Here is an 18,061-nt window from a genome sequence, read left to right on the forward strand (position 1 = left end):
AATTCCCCCCCTTCCCTCCCGAACTCCTTTTCCTTGTGTGTTATGTCTTTTTTAGATTGTAAGCATGAGGGCAGGGGCTAATTGATTGTAAGCCACTCCAAGAGCCATTTTTGTCTGAGTAGCGGGGTAAACATAGATAAATAAATAAAATATATGATGTGATCTGATAATTGGCATGGGATCATAACATATATGTGGGCATGGTGGCACCACTGCAGTCATGTTATTGGGTATTGCAATGCAGAATTTGCAGATTGAGAATGCAGGTGGAAGATAATGTGTTTGAATGCTTCTGCATGTTAAATTCCTTGGGTTTGATCCAGATTTATGATGGATCAACTGTGTTGACAAAGTGGACTTCCCTGCCTTCTCTTCCACACAGCATCCTCTCAAGTCCCCTGAAAATGCTACACAAATAGAGAGCCAGGGGATCCAGCTGAATTAGGTGAAACATGATGGTGGGAGATGGCAGTCTCCAAAAAGTGAGTGGAGGGGCCCTTCCAAGAGCATAACCCTCCTCCTTCTCATGGAAGGCAGATCCTGGATCCAGCCTCATGGGGGTTCATGGGACAGCCACTATACATGCATTTAAGTCTCTCTTTTTCTTACTTGCGCGCGCGCACACACGCATTTTTCAAACTTTGTAGGCTTTTGATACCACATCTTATTTGGCTATAATTCACTTATTAGTAACTCAATGGAATTCGGTTCTTGCATGCACTTAATATGTTTTATAACAATTTACATAAGTTTATTTGATCCTTCATCAGTATCTTATAGGAAAAAATATTTTGAACTTTCAGAGATTCACTCTTATGTTTAAGGAGACTAGGGTTAAGCTAAACCATAATTTAGCAACTGGGGAATGAACATTGGGATTGCCCTTGCCATCTCCATTGATGACGATCCTGGTTAGTTTCAGCTAGTGCTTCCTAATGGGAATTAGTACTTTCATAACCAGCTTACTAACTGGTTTCATAATGACTATAATCTTAAACCATGTTCAAACCATTGTTTAGGATTCTAGTGAAGGGAGAGCCAAGGTTTATGGTTCCATTGTATATTCATGGCTTGTTAGATTATGGTCTAAATCCATTGTTATAGGAACAGATCTGCTTGTGTGTCAGGGGTTTCTCTTTCCCCACCCTCCACCTTACACCCCTACGTGTCCTCTGAATCAACTTTGGAGGGTTCCCCAATACTCCAGAGCAGATCTGGGGCCCACAGAGGTGAATGCAGAGGAAAGGAGGAATTTAATCCACCAGTGATGTCAGTTCCCTGGGGGAAGGGCACCATTGGATGTAGCCCTATGGTTTAGCAAGCCGAGTAAAGCTCTTTGATCCTGGCCAGTGTGTTATCTAAATAGCTTTTTGATTTAAGCTTTGAACACAGAAGGCATACATTCTGGAATGGCTATTTTTTTACCACTTAATACATATTTTTTCTGTATTCATGGTAATATAGATTATGTAAATATCCATTTGTACTGCTGCTCACCATATAGATCTTGTTCCCTTTCCCTTTTATATGCTTAAGCTGTAAATTATTAGAAATAGGGAAGAAGTCAAGTGTTTCTTTGCTTTGCACCCATTTGGACTGTTATCATGTCATATAATATAAATAATATACCAGAGACATCTCTGTTATTTGAAAATAGCAATCATGTGTTGTATTGTAACGTTTTACTTTTGAACCTCTTTTTTAGAGCTCTTAATTGATGAACTGCAAGTAAATAACCTGACAGTACCCCACTGACGTGTATTTTTTGGAAATGGAGCCAAAAATTGGCAATCTTACTCTTGGCTTCCAGCGAAGCTCAACATCTGATGACGACTCTGGATGTGCTTTAGAAGAATATGCCTGGGTCCCTCCAGGTCTTCGACCAGAACAGGTGAGGGCAGATATGATGATTCAAGTTTAACAAAAGGAAGTAATTCTACATCTCTATTACTCTGACCTTTTTTTTTCATTCAAGAAGTAATTGGTCAGGAATCTTTTGGTGCTTACATTATGCATAATTCTATTTTCATGATGTTTTTAAAGAAAATTCATAAGTAGACTTGGAACTCTGAAGTACATAAAATAATATCTGAGCAAATATCATTTTCTAGGTATAGTAGTAGTTAGGGGCTTCACCTTTAAAGGTAGTTCTAAACATAATTTTAAATATAAATAAGATTCTTCTGGCAGTTTTGTTTGTGAAATTGTTTACAAAGATGCATTAATTCATTTTTTGTGAATGCTTTTTGTCTAATTTAGGGGTGGCATTTTGTGAATGTCATCTGTTTTTCTTAATCATTCTATGAGGTTGCAGTTTTCTGTCTCTAGACTCTCTTTCAGTATGTTTAATTACAATAAGCTTCTAACTGGAGCATCCGTTGTGTCAATTAAAATTCGAACACCATTTTGGCCAGTAGCTTACTGTAGTCCTTAAAGCAAGCTGGAACTAGAAAATAATAAAGAAGTTTGTTTGTATTGGGATTTGTCGGTTTATTTACAAATAACTGTCCGGTTTATAATCCTGTTATAACTTGAAGAACAATAACAGACTGGCCTGAAAATCTGAAGCATAATTTTTTTTTTGAGTCCTACTTCAAAATGACAAATTCTGAGTGAATTTTCACTTTCACATGTTGAGAAATTCTGCTGTATCCAACAATCCAAAAGTTCCTACCAACATTGGAAACAATTAATTTAATCAGCAGAAGATTGCAAAACATTTTCCTCTTTAGTCTATACAATTCTGAGAGAAAGTCAAACTTCTTGATATAACAGTTGTTTTCTAGACACCTTCACAACTTGTGTGATAAAACACAGAAAGAAAACGTGGAATTTTAACAGACTAGCTGACTATCCCTGAAGGGGGTGGAAATTAGATGTGCATAATTTATGACCCCCATAATTGTCGCTGCAAATTGCATTCCACAACAGCAATTCAACAGCTGGGTGCTAGCTATCTCAGGCAATTCAGTTTTGCCGAGTTGGCTCATCTGGTCCTCTTAGCAAGAGGAATGCAAATTCTGCCATCAAGTAGAAAATCCTACTATGCTTTGTAAACAAAATCTAAGATAAGGTAGTAGATAAAGAATTCTTACACAGGAGTGCATGGGTGAGTATGTGTATTTCTGGTCTCCAATCCAGGTACAGCTATACTTTGCTTGTCTGTCGGAGGAAAAGGTCCCTTATGTTAACAGCCCTGGAGAGAAACACCGAATTAAGCAACTTCTCTATCAACTACCACCCCATGATAATGAGGTAGATATGAACAAGCACTTCCTGTCCTGCTGAGTCTGGGCAGAGGGGCATACTATATATGGAAAAAACCCATGATTTTTTTCCCTGTTAATGGCAGTAATTCTTGAATGATGTGCTATCTCTGTTAGAGATGAAGGAGCTGACACCCTCATAATACCCTTTATGCTGTGGTACCCCATTTATGGAATGTCCTCCCAAGGGAGGCATACCTGATGCCAGCATTGTTTGTTTGTTTGTTTTTTAGTAACCAGGCAAAACTCTTTTTGTCTTCCCAGGTTTTCAAAATATATTAGGCATTTTTAAAATCTTGTGGACATCTGTTTTTTTAATGTCCTGATGGGTTTTACTACTGGTTTATTGTATCTTAATATTTTTAACTTTTGTGGGCTGAATTCCTTGTGGATAATCTGTTGGGGACCACATGCCTGGTGGTGGATGAGGCTGGTGTCTGAAGAGGATGGCACCAGCCCCTTCTCTCTCTTCCTTTTTTGTTGCCCCCTTCTGTCTCTCTCTGTCCCCACCCAGTAGACTGCCAGGAAAGAGACAGATCCCTGTTGCCAGAGATCTGCTGAACTGATGGCCTGTAGAGGCCTTTTGTTATATAAGTCAAGAGCTGCAGGTTGCCCAATCAGTCTCTAAAGGTGGGCTGTAGGCAGGAACTACTATCAAGGTTTGGGCCTTGCACCATCTGGCAAGTCTGAACACTATGCATTCAGAGTCTATTGGGTTAACTGTCTAGCACAGTCTAGCAAAATATTAGCCAAGCTGACTGAGGTTGATGGAAATTGTACTCCAATACATCTGGAAGACAATAAGTTGGGGAAGGCTGCTTCAAAGTTACAAAAGTAGTCCAGTATATCTAAGCAGGCTTTAAACTTTGGGAGAATAATCCATTATTTTTCTGTTCACCGCTGTTGCATACTATGCAAATATATATATCTAGAGCTCTGCTTAAATCCTGGTCTGTAACGTTTAAAACTAAATGCCCGGAGGTTATAAATTCCAAAAGCAATCTCTACAGGGAGGGCAAATGTGCACACACAGCCAGTGACATTTGCTTCATATCACCGTAGCAGTTCCCATTGCCAAGAGATAAATCATTGCGCAGTAGTGAAAACATCAGAGGAAACCTCTGGCAGTCTTTGCAGCTCTCTTCACATGCATGCATTTTGCTTGTTTGACTTGGGCCATATATACAAACTTTGAATTACTAAGGGTTGTGTTCATAATTATTGTAACACTGCTGTTGTAACACAGCCAGTGCACCCTCTGCTGACGAAATTACTTCTGGGGGGCTGGGAAGCCCTCTGGAACAGATTTTTCAGGCCATAAGGAAGGCTGCAGGGGTGAAGAAAGGGAAAACATTCTGTAGCCCTAGCAGACATCTGCTAGTTTTAATCTTAAGAAGGAAGAGGGTGGTGTGCATTTTAATGCATTATTTCTTTCATACGTAACTAGTATTGATCCTAGAGTTGATATCTGTTTGTTTTGCTGAAGGTGAGATACTGCCAATCTTTAAGTGAAGAAGAGAAGAAGGAACTTCAGATATTTAGTTCACAACGAAAGAAGGAGGCACTGGGACGAGGCACAGTCAAATTACTCCCTAGAGCAGTTATGCATACACTTTGTGAACAGGTAACCTTCTTGTTATCCAAAAGAACTTTTTATCATTGGAACTTTTAAAGCTCAATTATGGGTATTTAAAACTACATAAGAACCAAAGTTAAAGCAGGAGTGGGCAACTTGTGACCCTGCAGGTGTTTTATTTGTTACATTTATATCCCGCCTTTTTTCCTCTAAGGAACCCAAGGCGGCATACATAATCCTCCTCCTCTCCATGTTATCCTCACAACAACAACCCTGTGAGGTAGGTTGGGTTGAGAGTCTGTGACTGGCCTAAAGTCACCCAGTGGGTTTCCATGGCTGAGTGGGGACTAGAACCCAGATCTCCTGACTCCTAGTCCAACACCTTAGCCACTACACCAACTCCCATCAACCCTAGCCAGTATAGCCAATGGTGAGGGATCATGGGAATTGTAGGCCAAAACATCTGTAGGGCCACATGTTGTCTACCTCTGCACTGTATAAAAGCCTGCTCAACTGTGTTATTCTTGGAGGTAATCAAACCAAATCCATCACATAAAGCCATGTTTTCCTAAAGAACAAGAAAATATTCCATAAACAAAAAACCTACGGTTTACAAAACAACGTTATAGGCTGTACAGTTTTCAACCAAACTCCAAAAAGCAGGGAAATTGAGAGTTAAGGCTCACAGGCCTATAACGCCACATCCTCCCTAAGGAGGCAGAAAGTGCCAGTGAAATTCTCATTCTCCCAAAGCAGATATAAACCATGAGGACAGGATGGAGAATAGGATATGCAGAGGTGACTGTGGGGTTGTGGAAAACTGATGACGAACAACTTAGGGCCACCTACTTCTATTTTTTTTTTAGTGCAGCCCTTCCCCAACCTGGTGCCCTCCAAAGGTGTTAGACTACAACTCCCATCATTGCAAGTCAGTATGTCCCATGGTCAGGAAAGCTGGGACAGAAGGAGAGGGAATGCTGTTCTATATCCTTACCAAATACAGGGGCTGCGCAATATTTTTTTCTCACACACATCTCGCATAGAGCAGCACGACTGATAACAGAAGGGGCACTATTTGTTGGAGATGTAGAACCAGAGCAAGAGCTGGCACTTTCAGCTTTTCGTAAATACCCTGCCCTTCAAAGAACCAATTTTTTTCTTAAAATGTGTTCATACAAAATATACTGTTCACTCCCCACAATCCCTCCACAATACATCATCTCATCAGAGTGACAGAGGAACAGAAAAGGATTAGTTTGGGTGTCTTGAACTCCTTTCAGATGAGATTAGTTTGCAATCCTATACCACTTGGGGGGAAGCCCTAGTAAACTCAGTGGCACTGGCTTCTGAGAAGACATGTATAGGACCCAAGTATAAACCATCCTTCTCCAGCCTGGTGCTGTCCAGATGTGCTGCGCTGCAACTCCCATGTTATGGTGAGGACGAAAATCATTTTCATCAATAGTTTTTAAAATAATCCTTCCTTACACATGAATCTATTAGGTGGTAGCTCTGCCTTTGATCTCACACTGCTGAACACTAAGAAAAATCCTCTGCGGTCACAGCATTCTTCTGCGGTCACAGCATTCTTGATCACTGTCCATGCTGACAGAGACTTTTATGAATTGAATGCTAAAACATCTAGAGAGCTACATTTTGCCTGCCCTTGCTCTAGAACAGTGGTTCTCAACCTGGGGCACTCCAGATGTGTTGGACTGCATCTCCCAGAATGCCCCAGCCAGCTGGCTGGGGCATTCTGGGAGTTGTAGTCCAACACATCTGGAGCGCCCCAGGTTGAGAAAGGCTGCTCTAGAACAACATTCCCCGATCAGTTTTCCAGAATCCCATAGTCACCTCTCCACATGTTTGAGAGTACAAGTCGCAGCATTCCTGTCCATGGGACATACTGACTTGCAATGATGGGAGTTGTAGTCCAACATCTTTGGAGGGCACCAGGTTGGGGAAGGGCTGCTCTAAACTGCCCAGAGAGTTCCGGCTATTGGGCGGTATAGAAATGTAATAAATAAATAAACAAACAAAAAGTAGGTGGCCCTAAGTTGTTCGTCATCAGTTTTCCACAACCCCACAGTCACCTCTGCATATCCTATTCTCCATCCTGTCCTCATGGTTTATATCTGCTTTGGGAGAATGAGAATTTCACTGGCACTTTCTGCCTCCTTAGGGAGGATGTGGCGTTATAGGCCTGTGAGCCTTAACTCTCAATTTCCCTGCTTTTTGGAGTTTGGTTGAAAACTGTACAGCCTATAACGTTGTTTTGTAAACCGTAGGTTTTTTGTTTATGGAATTTCATGGTTTTGTGTAACGGATGACCACACAGGAAAGAAGCCATATAAATGTATGGGCTGTGGGGAAAGTTTCAGCTCTAGTGGGACCTTGAGTAGACATCAAAGAACCCACACAGGGGAGAAACTATAAAAATGTGTAGAGTGTGGGAAAGCTTTAAAATTATGTTCACCCTTACTTTACATCAAAGAGAGCTTCGGCTATTGGGCGGTATAAAAATGTAATAAATAAATAAATAAATAAATAAATTCACCGAGGTGAAAAACCATTTCTGTGTACTGAGTGTGGAAAAAGCTACAATCCCCTACACACTTTCCAGGGAATAAGACCATTACATTCAATGGGACGTACTTCTGAGAAGACACTGACAATATTTGCTAGAGGAGGCAGCCATTTTCTCTCAATGTTCCAATATAGCTGAGGCAGGTGGGGGGGAGGAGGCACTACTGAGCATGCTTACAAATCAAGATGGCCACCCTATATATTATATTCAATAAACAAAAAACCAATGGTTTACATAATAACATTGAGGCTCTAGGGCAAAACAATAATAATTAAAAATCAACCGAAGGGATTTTTTTAAAAAAAGAAAAGTCATTCCACCAACTACAATGAAGGCCGAAGAAGACACCACCACTGGATTAATGAGTAAGGGTCTCATTCCATCAATTGTCATGGTTCACATGACACTCTAAGCCATAATGTTTAGCTCAAAATGCTTAACCACTGTGGTTTAGCATGCCTTTTGAACAGGGTTAGTATGTAATAAACGACACACAGGAATAAAAGCCACACAAAAAGCTAATGCAGTTTTTGGAAGCATTACTTTCTAAATCTTTTAAATATCAGATGTGCATATTACATATGACTTGGGTCTGCTGGAAAGAAGGTGACCATTTTTTATCAATTTCTCAATGTGAGCCAATAGTGTAATGTTGCAGCATAAAAGGCTAATGCAGTTTTTGGAAGCATTACTTTCTAAATCTTTTAAAAATCAAATGTGCATATTACATATGACTTGGGTGTGCTTTCAGATAGCCTGCTGGAAAGAAGGTAACTTTTTTGCTGGCAGTTAGAGTAGAAAACATATAATAGCGGAATAGGTGATGAAATCATCTGACCTGGCGTAAGGCATCTATGGTACTTCTGTTCCTTCCCAGGAGCTCAGGGCAGAAATAACATCTCCCCTTCCTAGCCCCCCCTCCAACAACCCTGTGAGGTAGGCTAAGCCAAAATTGGGTGGGATAGCTAATACCCTGGAACACAGAATCAAAGTTGAAAGTGAACTTGATAGGCTGCAGCGCTGGGCTGGAAACAACAGCATGAAATTTAATAGGAATAAATGCCAAGTTCTACACCGAGGAAAAAGAAACCAAATGAACTGTTGCAAGATGGGGGGGGGATACTTGGCTCAGCAATACTAAAAATGAGAAGAATCTTGGAATTGTTGTAGATCACAAGCTGAATATGAGCCAACAATACGATATGGCTGCAAAAAAGGCAAATGTTATTTTGAGCTGCATTAATAAAAGTATAGTTTCCAAATCAAGTGAGGTGCTGGTTCCTCTCTATTCGGCCCTAGTTAGGCCTCATCTGGAGTATTGCGTCCAGTTCTGGGCACCACACTTCAAGAAGGACGCAGACAGAGGAGGCAACCAGGATGATCATGGGTCTAGAAACAAAGCCCTATGAAGAGAAACTGAAAGAACTGGGCATATTTAGCGTGGAAAAGAGAAGATTGAGGGGAGAGATGATAGCACTCTTCAAATACTTAAAAGGTTGTCACACAGAGGAGGGCCAGGATCTCTTCTCGATCCTCCCAGAGTGCAGGACACGGAATAACGGGCTCAAGTTAAAGGAAAACAGATTCCAACTGGACATCAGGAAAAATTTCTTGACTGTTAGAGCAGTGCGACAATGGAATCAGTTACCTAGGGAGGTTAAGTGCTCTCCCACACTAAAGGCCTTCAAGAGGCAGCTGGACAAGCATCTGTCAAGTATGCTGTAGAGTGGATTCCTGCATTGAGCAGGGGGTTGGACTCAATGGCCTTTTAGGCCCCTTCCAATTCTACTATTCTATGATTCTAAGTGTGGTAGGCAACAGAGGGTAGAATCCCACATGAGTCCTATGTAGTGCAGACCCATTGACATGAATAAGACTTATGTAAGTTTTGACCAAGTTAAGTTCCATTCATTTCAATGGGTCTACTCTAAGTAGGATTTACCTTGGATTTTACCCTCAATATATATTTTGGACTACAACTCATTGGCTGTGTTGGTGAGGGCTTATGGGAATTGTAGTCCAAAACATGAGAAGCCAGGATCTAATTTGCAGTAGACCTAGAATCCAGTTTTAAAATCAGCAGGAAGCCTAAGCAGTCTCCCCCCCCCCCCTCCCCATACTTTTAACAGGGCAATCCTGTGCAGGTCTGTATGAGGCTTTTTTCCAGAGAGGCATGCCCAGGATTGCAGCCCCAGGATTGCAGGAGGCGGCAGCAACAACAACAACAAGCAGCAGCAGCAGGTTTGCTCGGCAAGGGGAAAAAGCCCTGCAACTCCCAGGGAGCTGCTAGACCAGTCTAAGGCTTGGAGATGCTGGGAGTTGTAGGACTTTCTTCTTCCAAACACGAGAAGGGCCAGGAGGTGAGCTGGATCCAGGCACTCACCCGAGGAGAACTTTCTTTAAAGTAAGCACCCTGGAGACCTCGTGGCGCGCTGATCTCTCTCCCTTGTGCTCCCTCGTGCCGAGGCCCTGCATGGGAGCCTGTTTCCCCGGGAGAGCAGCCGTGAGGAGGCGGGGCAGCCGTTTGTGTTGTTGTCGTTGGGTTGCTGCTGCTGCTGCTGCTGCTGCTCCGTCTGGTCGTTGTTGGGTTGCTGCTGCTCTGGCTCTGCCTCCGGTCCTGCTGCTCCGCTTCCGCCCGGCTCCCCCTTCCACTCCCCAGCCGGCCGGGGCTTCTCAGGTGTTGCTAGGCTGCTGCTGCTGCAAGGCCTGCGCTGCCATCTTGGGGCAATTGCCGGGTCGCGCTGACAGGGAAGGAGGGGCAGCGGCAGCAGCCACATTTTGTGTATCCTGGACTGGGCAGCGAGCCCCCGGGCTGGCTCCTACTCCGGATAGCCCTCAAGACAGGAGGGAGGGGGGGAGAGCGCCGCTACTGCGCATGCGATGTGTTATGAGGCCTCCATTGACTTTAATGGGGCAATTTTTTTATTATTAAAATTCAATGGAAGGGAATTTTAAAAAAAGAAAGGCCATTCCATCAACGAGATGGACTGGGGAACACGATCCCACCAATGGATTGGAGGGTAAGGGTCCCAATTCGGAGCTTTCCCTGCGCAAAAAAAAAGTCGCCAACCCCAGTTTTCAGTTTCACTTTTGAGTCAGAGAGGATTTTTTTACTTTCGTCCTTTCAACTGCCACCACCCCTTCAATATTTCACCAAACTTCTTGAAATTGCCAGGGTATGTAAAACCAGCATTTCTTTCTGGCAGGTCGTATTTTCAGAAAGATTGGTGAAACATTTTCCATTTTATGAACGCTAGAATGACCCACCCCCCAATTTACAGGGTAACATGGTGGAATGCTCTTTTTACTGATCGCCTATAACACAGGGGACACTACAGTGTCCCCTGTAATTTTATAAAGTTATTGAACTAGAGGAAAGTGATAAATTATGATATCTGAACTACATATTAAGTTACAGCAGGGGGAATAATGAAAATTTTACTAGGGAATTGTGATGAACCACTATTCATACTACAGAAATCTATTTTGAACTTTCCTGTTTTATTTCCAGTGTGGTACAAAGATAAATGGAGGTGAAGTTGCAGTATTTGCTTCAAGAGCTGGGCCTGGAGTGTGCTGGCATCCATCCTGTTTTGTGTGCTTTACATGCAATGAACTTCTTGTTGATTTAATCTATTTCTATCAAGATGGAAAAATTCATTGTGGAAGACACCATGCTGAACTACTCAAGCCACGGTGTTCAGCATGTGATGAGGTAATCTTGCATTCCCTCAATACTTAAGGCAGAAGTGGAAATGGACATGGTGTTCCTTGCTCAGTTAAGCAACTAACTTCCCATAGAAAATTGAAATCCAAGGTTCACATGACTCTCCACACATTAACTTCTCCATTAGTAAATTGAAGAAATGTACCTTGCAAAAATAGTTAGATTTAATTCGGTAGCTAGCACTGTGTGCAGCTTGGAATATTTGTCTAAAGATTTTTCCCCCCCTAGATTATTTTTGCTGATGAATGCACAGAAGCAGAAGGTCGCCATTGGCACATGAAACACTTTTGTTGCCTTGAGTGTGAAACCATCCTTGGAGGACAGAGGTACATTATGAAGGATGGTCGCCCGTTCTGCTGTGGCTGTTTCGAGTCCCTTTATGCAGAATATTGTGAGACTTGTGGGGAACACATAGGTAAGTTTGCATCTTAACATTGAAAAAATGTTTACTCTGCAAACTAATCTCTACAAACCCAAGATTAAAATCTGATGCGCAAGTGAAGGTGTCTCTGACAGAATAGCTGATGTTATTAAGATTGGAATAGCATTGCCTAGTTTAGGAACAGAGCTTGCATCTCAATTCTTGCAAGACCTAATTCCCAGGTCTGCCTGAACTTTAGAAGCCAGTTGGAAAACATTTTAGTCACTCAAAGCGTTCTGCTGCTGACCTCAAAGTCACCTTACTTTAACAAAAGACTTCAAGTGTGAATTTGCATGTATTTACTGAACTAGTCTATCAGCAAATGTAGATCTATTCCATTCTGATTTAATTGGAACTGTGGGTTTCATTATGACTTAAGATGTTAAATTAGCATGGCACAGCTGGTTAGGGTAGTATTATCACCAGTGACTGTTGTGCTCTTCTCTAGTATACATGTGTGCTCAGATTTATCATTTTTCCTTGTATTTCCTTTAGCTCCAGTTTTCTCTGTACCCATGTATATCGGCAGCTGAGGTTAACACTAACAAATATGCTGTGGTATAATGTTTTTTGTAGCTCTAGTCCTATAAAAAAGCTTTGCCACATCATATTTTTGAATGTTTGAAGTGTTTATATATTTTTATTGACTAGTCATCTTTGGTTGAACTGTGCCTAGTGTATATAAACAAAACAAAATATCACAGCATTTTATATAAAGTGGAGAAGAAACAAAGGGCATAAAAATGCAATCAGATCTGCACAAAAAACTATATACTCTTTTCTTAACAGGGGTAGATCATGCTCAGATGACTTACGATGGACAACACTGGCATGCTACAGAAACGTGCTTTTCTTGTGCTCATTGCAAAGTTTCCCTACTTGGCTGTCCTTTCCTTCCCAAGCAGGGGCAGATTTACTGTTCCAAATCATGCAGTCTGGGAGAGGATGTTCATGCTTCTGACTCATCAGACTCTGCTTTTCAGTCTGCCCGCTCAAGAGACTCCAGAAGGAGCGTTCGTATGGGGAAAAGCAGCCGGTCAGCTGATCAATGTAGGCAGTCTCTCCTCCTGTCCCCAGCACTGAACTACAAATTCCCTGGCCTTTCAAGCACTGCTGATGATACACTTTCACGAAAACTGGATGACTTAAGCCTTTCAAGGCAAGGGGTAAGCTTTGTGGATGAAGACCTCTGGAAAGAAAGGGGAGATGAAATGCCCGATGACCCAGAAGAGTGGGCTGAACATGAAGACTACATGACTCAACTGCTCCTAAAGTTTGGTGATAAAGGCCTCTTTCAGCAGCCAGTGGAAGTTGATGTTAGATCAAATGAGCAGTGGATTTGTGAGAGCATGGTTAAAGGGAGATCTGAGTTGAAGAAAAACAGTCAGAGCCTAGCAAGTAAGAAATACCAATCAGATATGTATTGGACACAATCTCAAGATGGCCTAGGGGATTCTGCATATGGTAGCCACCCGGGACCCGGCAGCAGCAGGAAAATCCAAGAGTTGGACATGGAACATGGCACAACTAGATACAAACATGACCAAAAGAAATGGTATGATGATTCATTGGAGTGTTTGTCAAACCTGAAACAACAAGAGCAGTGTGTTCGGGACTCGATGGATTCCCTTGCTTTATCTAATATCACAGGTAAGAAGACTTAAAGAAGTTCAGTTGTAAAGCATTTATGTGGTCTTGTCTACAGGTGTCTTTCATGCTAGCATATTTACTTCTTACCAGTATTGTACAAGGGATATATGAATGAATCTCTGCAAGGTTTACTTGCTTTTGTGCTCCCTGAACAGGTACCATCCCACTCAAGGGCTGAAGTGCACCTGTCAGTGAAACATAAGATGCATATTTTTCTCTTCCTCTTTTCCTTATTGACCAATTGAACAATGAGTAAAGCTATTTCCTGCAACAGAAGGAATTTCTTTGCATAGAGTTAAGTCTGATGGAGGAGACGAGAGTGAAGTGTGTATGGTTATTCCCATCTATGGGAGTTAATGATAGAGGAAAGAAAGTGAAAGCAAAGTTGAAATGATTTCCTCCTGCAGTCTTAAGAAGTAACTTTGGTCAATCATTTTCTTCCACCATTCTTCATAACCAAAACTTGAAGAATTTCTAACATATAGGCTTCAATTATGTTTTGAAAAATTAAACATGGAGGAAATGTATAAACCATTTTGCAACCAAGTTGGGGGGTGGGTGGGTTGGTGACAGCAATTTATTAAATATATATCATTATATATATTTTTCTTTTAGGTGCTTCTGTTGATGGAGAAGTCAAACCAAGACCTTTGTATTCCTTACCAACCTATCAAGAAGTTGAGGATTGTGAGAAAATGAGCAACATGGGAACTTTGAATTCCTCAATGCTTCATAGGAGCACAGAGTCTTTAAAAAGTTTGAGCTCTGAATTATGTCAAGTTGAGACACTGCCAGAAGAAAAGCCAATGCACATGCCAGTACTAAGAAGATCCAAATCTCAGACTAGACCTCAGCAAGTTAAGTTTTCTGATGATGTTATTGATAATGGAAATTATGAGAGTCTTGACATTCGTCAGCCTCCCATGAGCGAAAGGACTCGCAGACGTGTTTACCAGTTTGAAGATCATGGGAAGAGACACCAACATCGCCGCAGGAGAAGTAGAAAGTCTCGATCTGACAATGCACTTCACTTGGTTGCAGAAAGAAAACCTTCCCCAAAGGAGAGACTTAATTTTTATTCTCCTCAGGATTATGACAAGTTTATTCAGAATAAAAGCCCTCACGCCATTCGGGCATACACTCCAAACTCATATAGCCAGTATACTCATACGGCCTCTGACTATGCAGTGGAGAACCAGAGAGACCAGTTTTTCAGATTCTTTGAGGAGGAAGACTCTTGGTGTTCATCTTCATCATCATCTGATTCTGAGGAGGAAGGATACTTCTTAGGACAGCCCATTCCACAGCCCAGATCAGTGAGATATCCCTACTATACAGATGTCCTTTCTAGTCCAAGTGCTGAACTGCCCGGTTCTCAGTTTGGACAGAGGACAACAAAATCTAAAAAGAGAAAAGCACACAAAGGCAAAAACTGTATAATTTCTTAAGTTTTACTAATAAGTATGAACTCTGTGCCTACACTGTTTTTCAGATCTTATGTAGAAAAATGGTTTAAATAAAGCCTATAGCATGGGCAATTTTTGTCCATGTCTTCTGTCACGGACCTGCAGTTAATAATCAACAGATTTAGGAGTGGAGGAAGAGCAAATTGAAAATAGGTTTAATACAGTTGATGTGGCTTTTAAGAGGCCATGTCAGCAATTGAAGATATTCCAGGTATGAGCAATTGCCATAGTCTCTCACAATTAGCTGCGATGCCTAGGGCTGATGGGAGTTGCAGTCCCAACAGCTTCTGGTGGGCCACAAATTCCCCACCCTGCTGTAGCCAAATTATTATTTTAATTGCTTGGGTTTGTGCACTTTCTCTTCTGTGGAATGGGGAGAAGGACTTCAGCAGCCTTTCCTTTCACTTTATCTGAATTTCTGCCTGTGTATGAGCCAGGGGTAGTATCGTAACTGACCAACGTTTGTTATAAACAAGCAAAGTTGATACCCTTGGTTTGAAGTTGGCTTATTTTGAATTAACCAGAGTTTTTAATCCCTGGTTCACACAGAAGCCAACTTCAAACTTTGGGTTATGAAGCTGGCTTGTTTATAACAAAATTCAGTGAGTTAAAACGCTATCCCTGGTTCACACAAGGCAAGTCAAAGGTCAGGGAAAGTGAAAGTAAACACTCCCACAGCCATCCTCCCATTCATATGGGTGCCAGGGAGTGCACAAGGTTTGGAATGGCTCCCTTCTGCTTGTGTATGTTGTACTAAACCAGTAGGGGCAACCTGGTGCTCTCCAGATGTTGTTGGATTCAAACTCTCATCAGCTGCAGCCAGCATGGCCAATGGGCACCAGGTTGCCTACCCCTGCACTAAAGCATGGTTTTGCATTGTGCATTGTTCATCTTATATCTGTATTGTAGACCACATGCCCTTGACATTGTGCCTTCCAGATGTTTGGACTGCAACATCCAACAGCTGACAAGTGGCCATGGAAGTTGTAGTCCAAATGCAACAGACTGAGGAAAGGCCATTTTGATTCCAAACAAGACTGCTCTGCTTGTACGCAGGACAAATGACGCATTTAAGGCTAATCAAGTTGACTATTCCACTTGATTTTCGTTGAAGTGATTTTCACTCTGACAGAAATCAATTTTACATTAAAATTTCATCATCCCTAAGCAGCTACTTAATGTAATGTAAGCTAAAGCCTCTACTCATGAAGTTAATTACATTGTCTGAGTCTGCTTATATTAAAACTATTGTGAAAATAAGTGAGAATGCTGTATATTTGAAACACTATCCCATATAGTATATGAACAGCAGTTAGAGCCAACTGATATTTATAATGTAGTATTTCATAGATGAAACTGTGTCCATAACTTAACAGTGCAAATAATGTACATACTGTAAAGTTAAGATTTAACAGACTATTTTTATATCCCTGAATTGCAAGTCATTTGTTTTAAATACAAGAGTAGTTTTATTTGAGGGGATAACATCAGCTTGATTCAGGCAGGGGGTTTGTTAAATGTTCATCAGTTTATAGTAGTGAAATGTTAATTTTTGAGAGTAAAGCTCTGTTTGCATGGTAGAGCTATGTAAATACTGTTTAAGCTATGGTTCTTAACATTAAAGGAATTATTTATGGGTCAAGAAAATGAAACTGAGTAAGTAAAATACACAACAGAACTGGCACATACAAATCCAACAAAACACATCATAATAATGATATCCAATGATAAGACATTAAGCTGAACTGTTTGTACCAGGTTTTAAAATTAATACTGAATGGGTGATGTCTACAGTCCCCCTCACTCCAAAAAGGGGGTGACTGGATGCTTTTATGACAGCAGTAAAATATTAGAAGACACCTAAGTAGCAGAATCTTAAAACTATTGAATCCACACCTAAAACAGTTAAAAATCTTACCCACAAAGTTATGAAACCCTATTCTGCACTGAAGTGTACAAAATCCAGAAAACCTGAGGCCACAGGGGGAAAATGGGAATTTGGGGGGAAATGGAAAAAGCAAAACTTTTTCTTCTTATTTGGTAGCACTCTTTACAAATCTAAAGTCACTTTCTTGCTTTAGGACCTCATTTTTCAACTTGGTGCCTTCTAGTTGTTTTGGACTTCTGGGAATGCTGGTTGTTGTAGTCAAAAACATCTGGTGGGCACCAAGTTGGGGAAGGCTGTTTTAGTAACAAATTATATTGTGCATAACTTGGTTTGCTCATAAAAATTATCATTAAACACTTTAAAAAGTAAACTCAGTAAATTTGTAATTATTGTCCCAATAAACTATACTTTTAAATTTAATATACCAAACATGCAATTATGATCAAAGCAAGTTATACATAATACATTTTAGACTCCTATGTTATATCTGAGTAGGGGAAACTTTAGCAAGTAGTCCCTAAAACTTCTGGATCATCCTAGAAGCAGGAAGAACTGAAGGCAGAAGAAGACCAATGTACAACATCTGTTCTTGTTTGTAAGGAAGTGTAGGGAAATGCCTAAACCAGTTGTTTGTGGGATGGAATTTAGGGAAATCTGATTTGAAGGAAAGGCTACTGAGATTTTATTTAGCCAGAAAAGACTCAGCTTAAGAATGGTAAGTAATCGTATTTAAGAACCTTTAAGCAATCTCATACTATTCTTGGAAAAATGACATTTTATTCACTTTTGTAAATAATTCCTGTTAATGAACATCTTGGTTTTTTGTTCATTTTGAAAGATTTTAATGGTAGTGTCATTTCCATGCATTTGCCATAGGATGTGTGCGGCTTAGTTTTTGTTTTTTATAGATAGAGTTTATTCTAGTAGTAGCAACTAAAAGCTGAGGCAGTATTCCCTACTGCTAGGGTCTAATTGAGAACTAAACTGTAGCAGGGAGTTCTGTAGACCCACGTTTTAAAATTTAATTTTAAAAGAGACAATTTAAGTGTGATGACTCACATGTTGCTTCGTCACATCTGGTGGCAGTAACAGGATAACCTATAGTGTTTTATTCACATGTGGGTTTTAGATTAGAACTACATTAATTGATTGCTACAGCATCTAACCAGAACATGCCCAGAAACACAGGACTCTATTAAAAAAACCCACCCAACTACCAATCTTGCACATTTTCTTCCATATTATGTCATTCACATGTTGGGAAACTGAGCACAACTTGGAGCATGCTTAATGTCTATCAGTAAAAGATACAGTAGATGAATAATTTCAAAATGGAATGGAAGAAATAACTATTCTGGGAATATTACAGAGAGGATTAAAACACATTTGCCCCATGTCTTCATTATTTCCAGAAATTTTGCATCTCTGGTCTTAATATAAGCTTTCTTATTACATACTTCTTAGAATTCATTTGTGGAGA

At 40.8% G+C, this 18,061-nt stretch overlaps 1 protein-coding gene across 1 annotated transcript; it reads left to right on the plus strand.

Moving 5' to 3' along the window:
- Window positions 1–1,710: 1,710 nt before the first annotated feature.
- PRICKLE1 (prickle planar cell polarity protein 1) lies at window positions 1,711–15,471 on the plus strand. The gene is made up of 7 exons (XM_063133984.1): window positions 1,711–1,891; window positions 3,142–3,255; window positions 4,753–4,890; window positions 10,941–11,144; window positions 11,385–11,571; window positions 12,367–13,227; window positions 13,843–15,471. Exons 1-7 carry the CDS (start codon window positions 1,772–1,774, stop codon window positions 14,673–14,675), a joined length of 2,457 nt encoding a protein of 818 aa, XP_062990054.1. The 5' UTR covers window positions 1,711–1,771; the 3' UTR covers window positions 14,676–15,471.
- The last annotated feature ends 2,590 nt before the right edge of the window (window positions 15,472–18,061 follow it).

The sequence above is a fragment of the Elgaria multicarinata genome, chromosome 9 (genome assembly GCF_023053635.1).
Source record: "Elgaria multicarinata webbii isolate HBS135686 ecotype San Diego chromosome 9, rElgMul1.1.pri, whole genome shotgun sequence".
Taxonomy (NCBI): domain Eukaryota; kingdom Metazoa; phylum Chordata; class Lepidosauria; order Squamata; family Anguidae; genus Elgaria; species Elgaria multicarinata.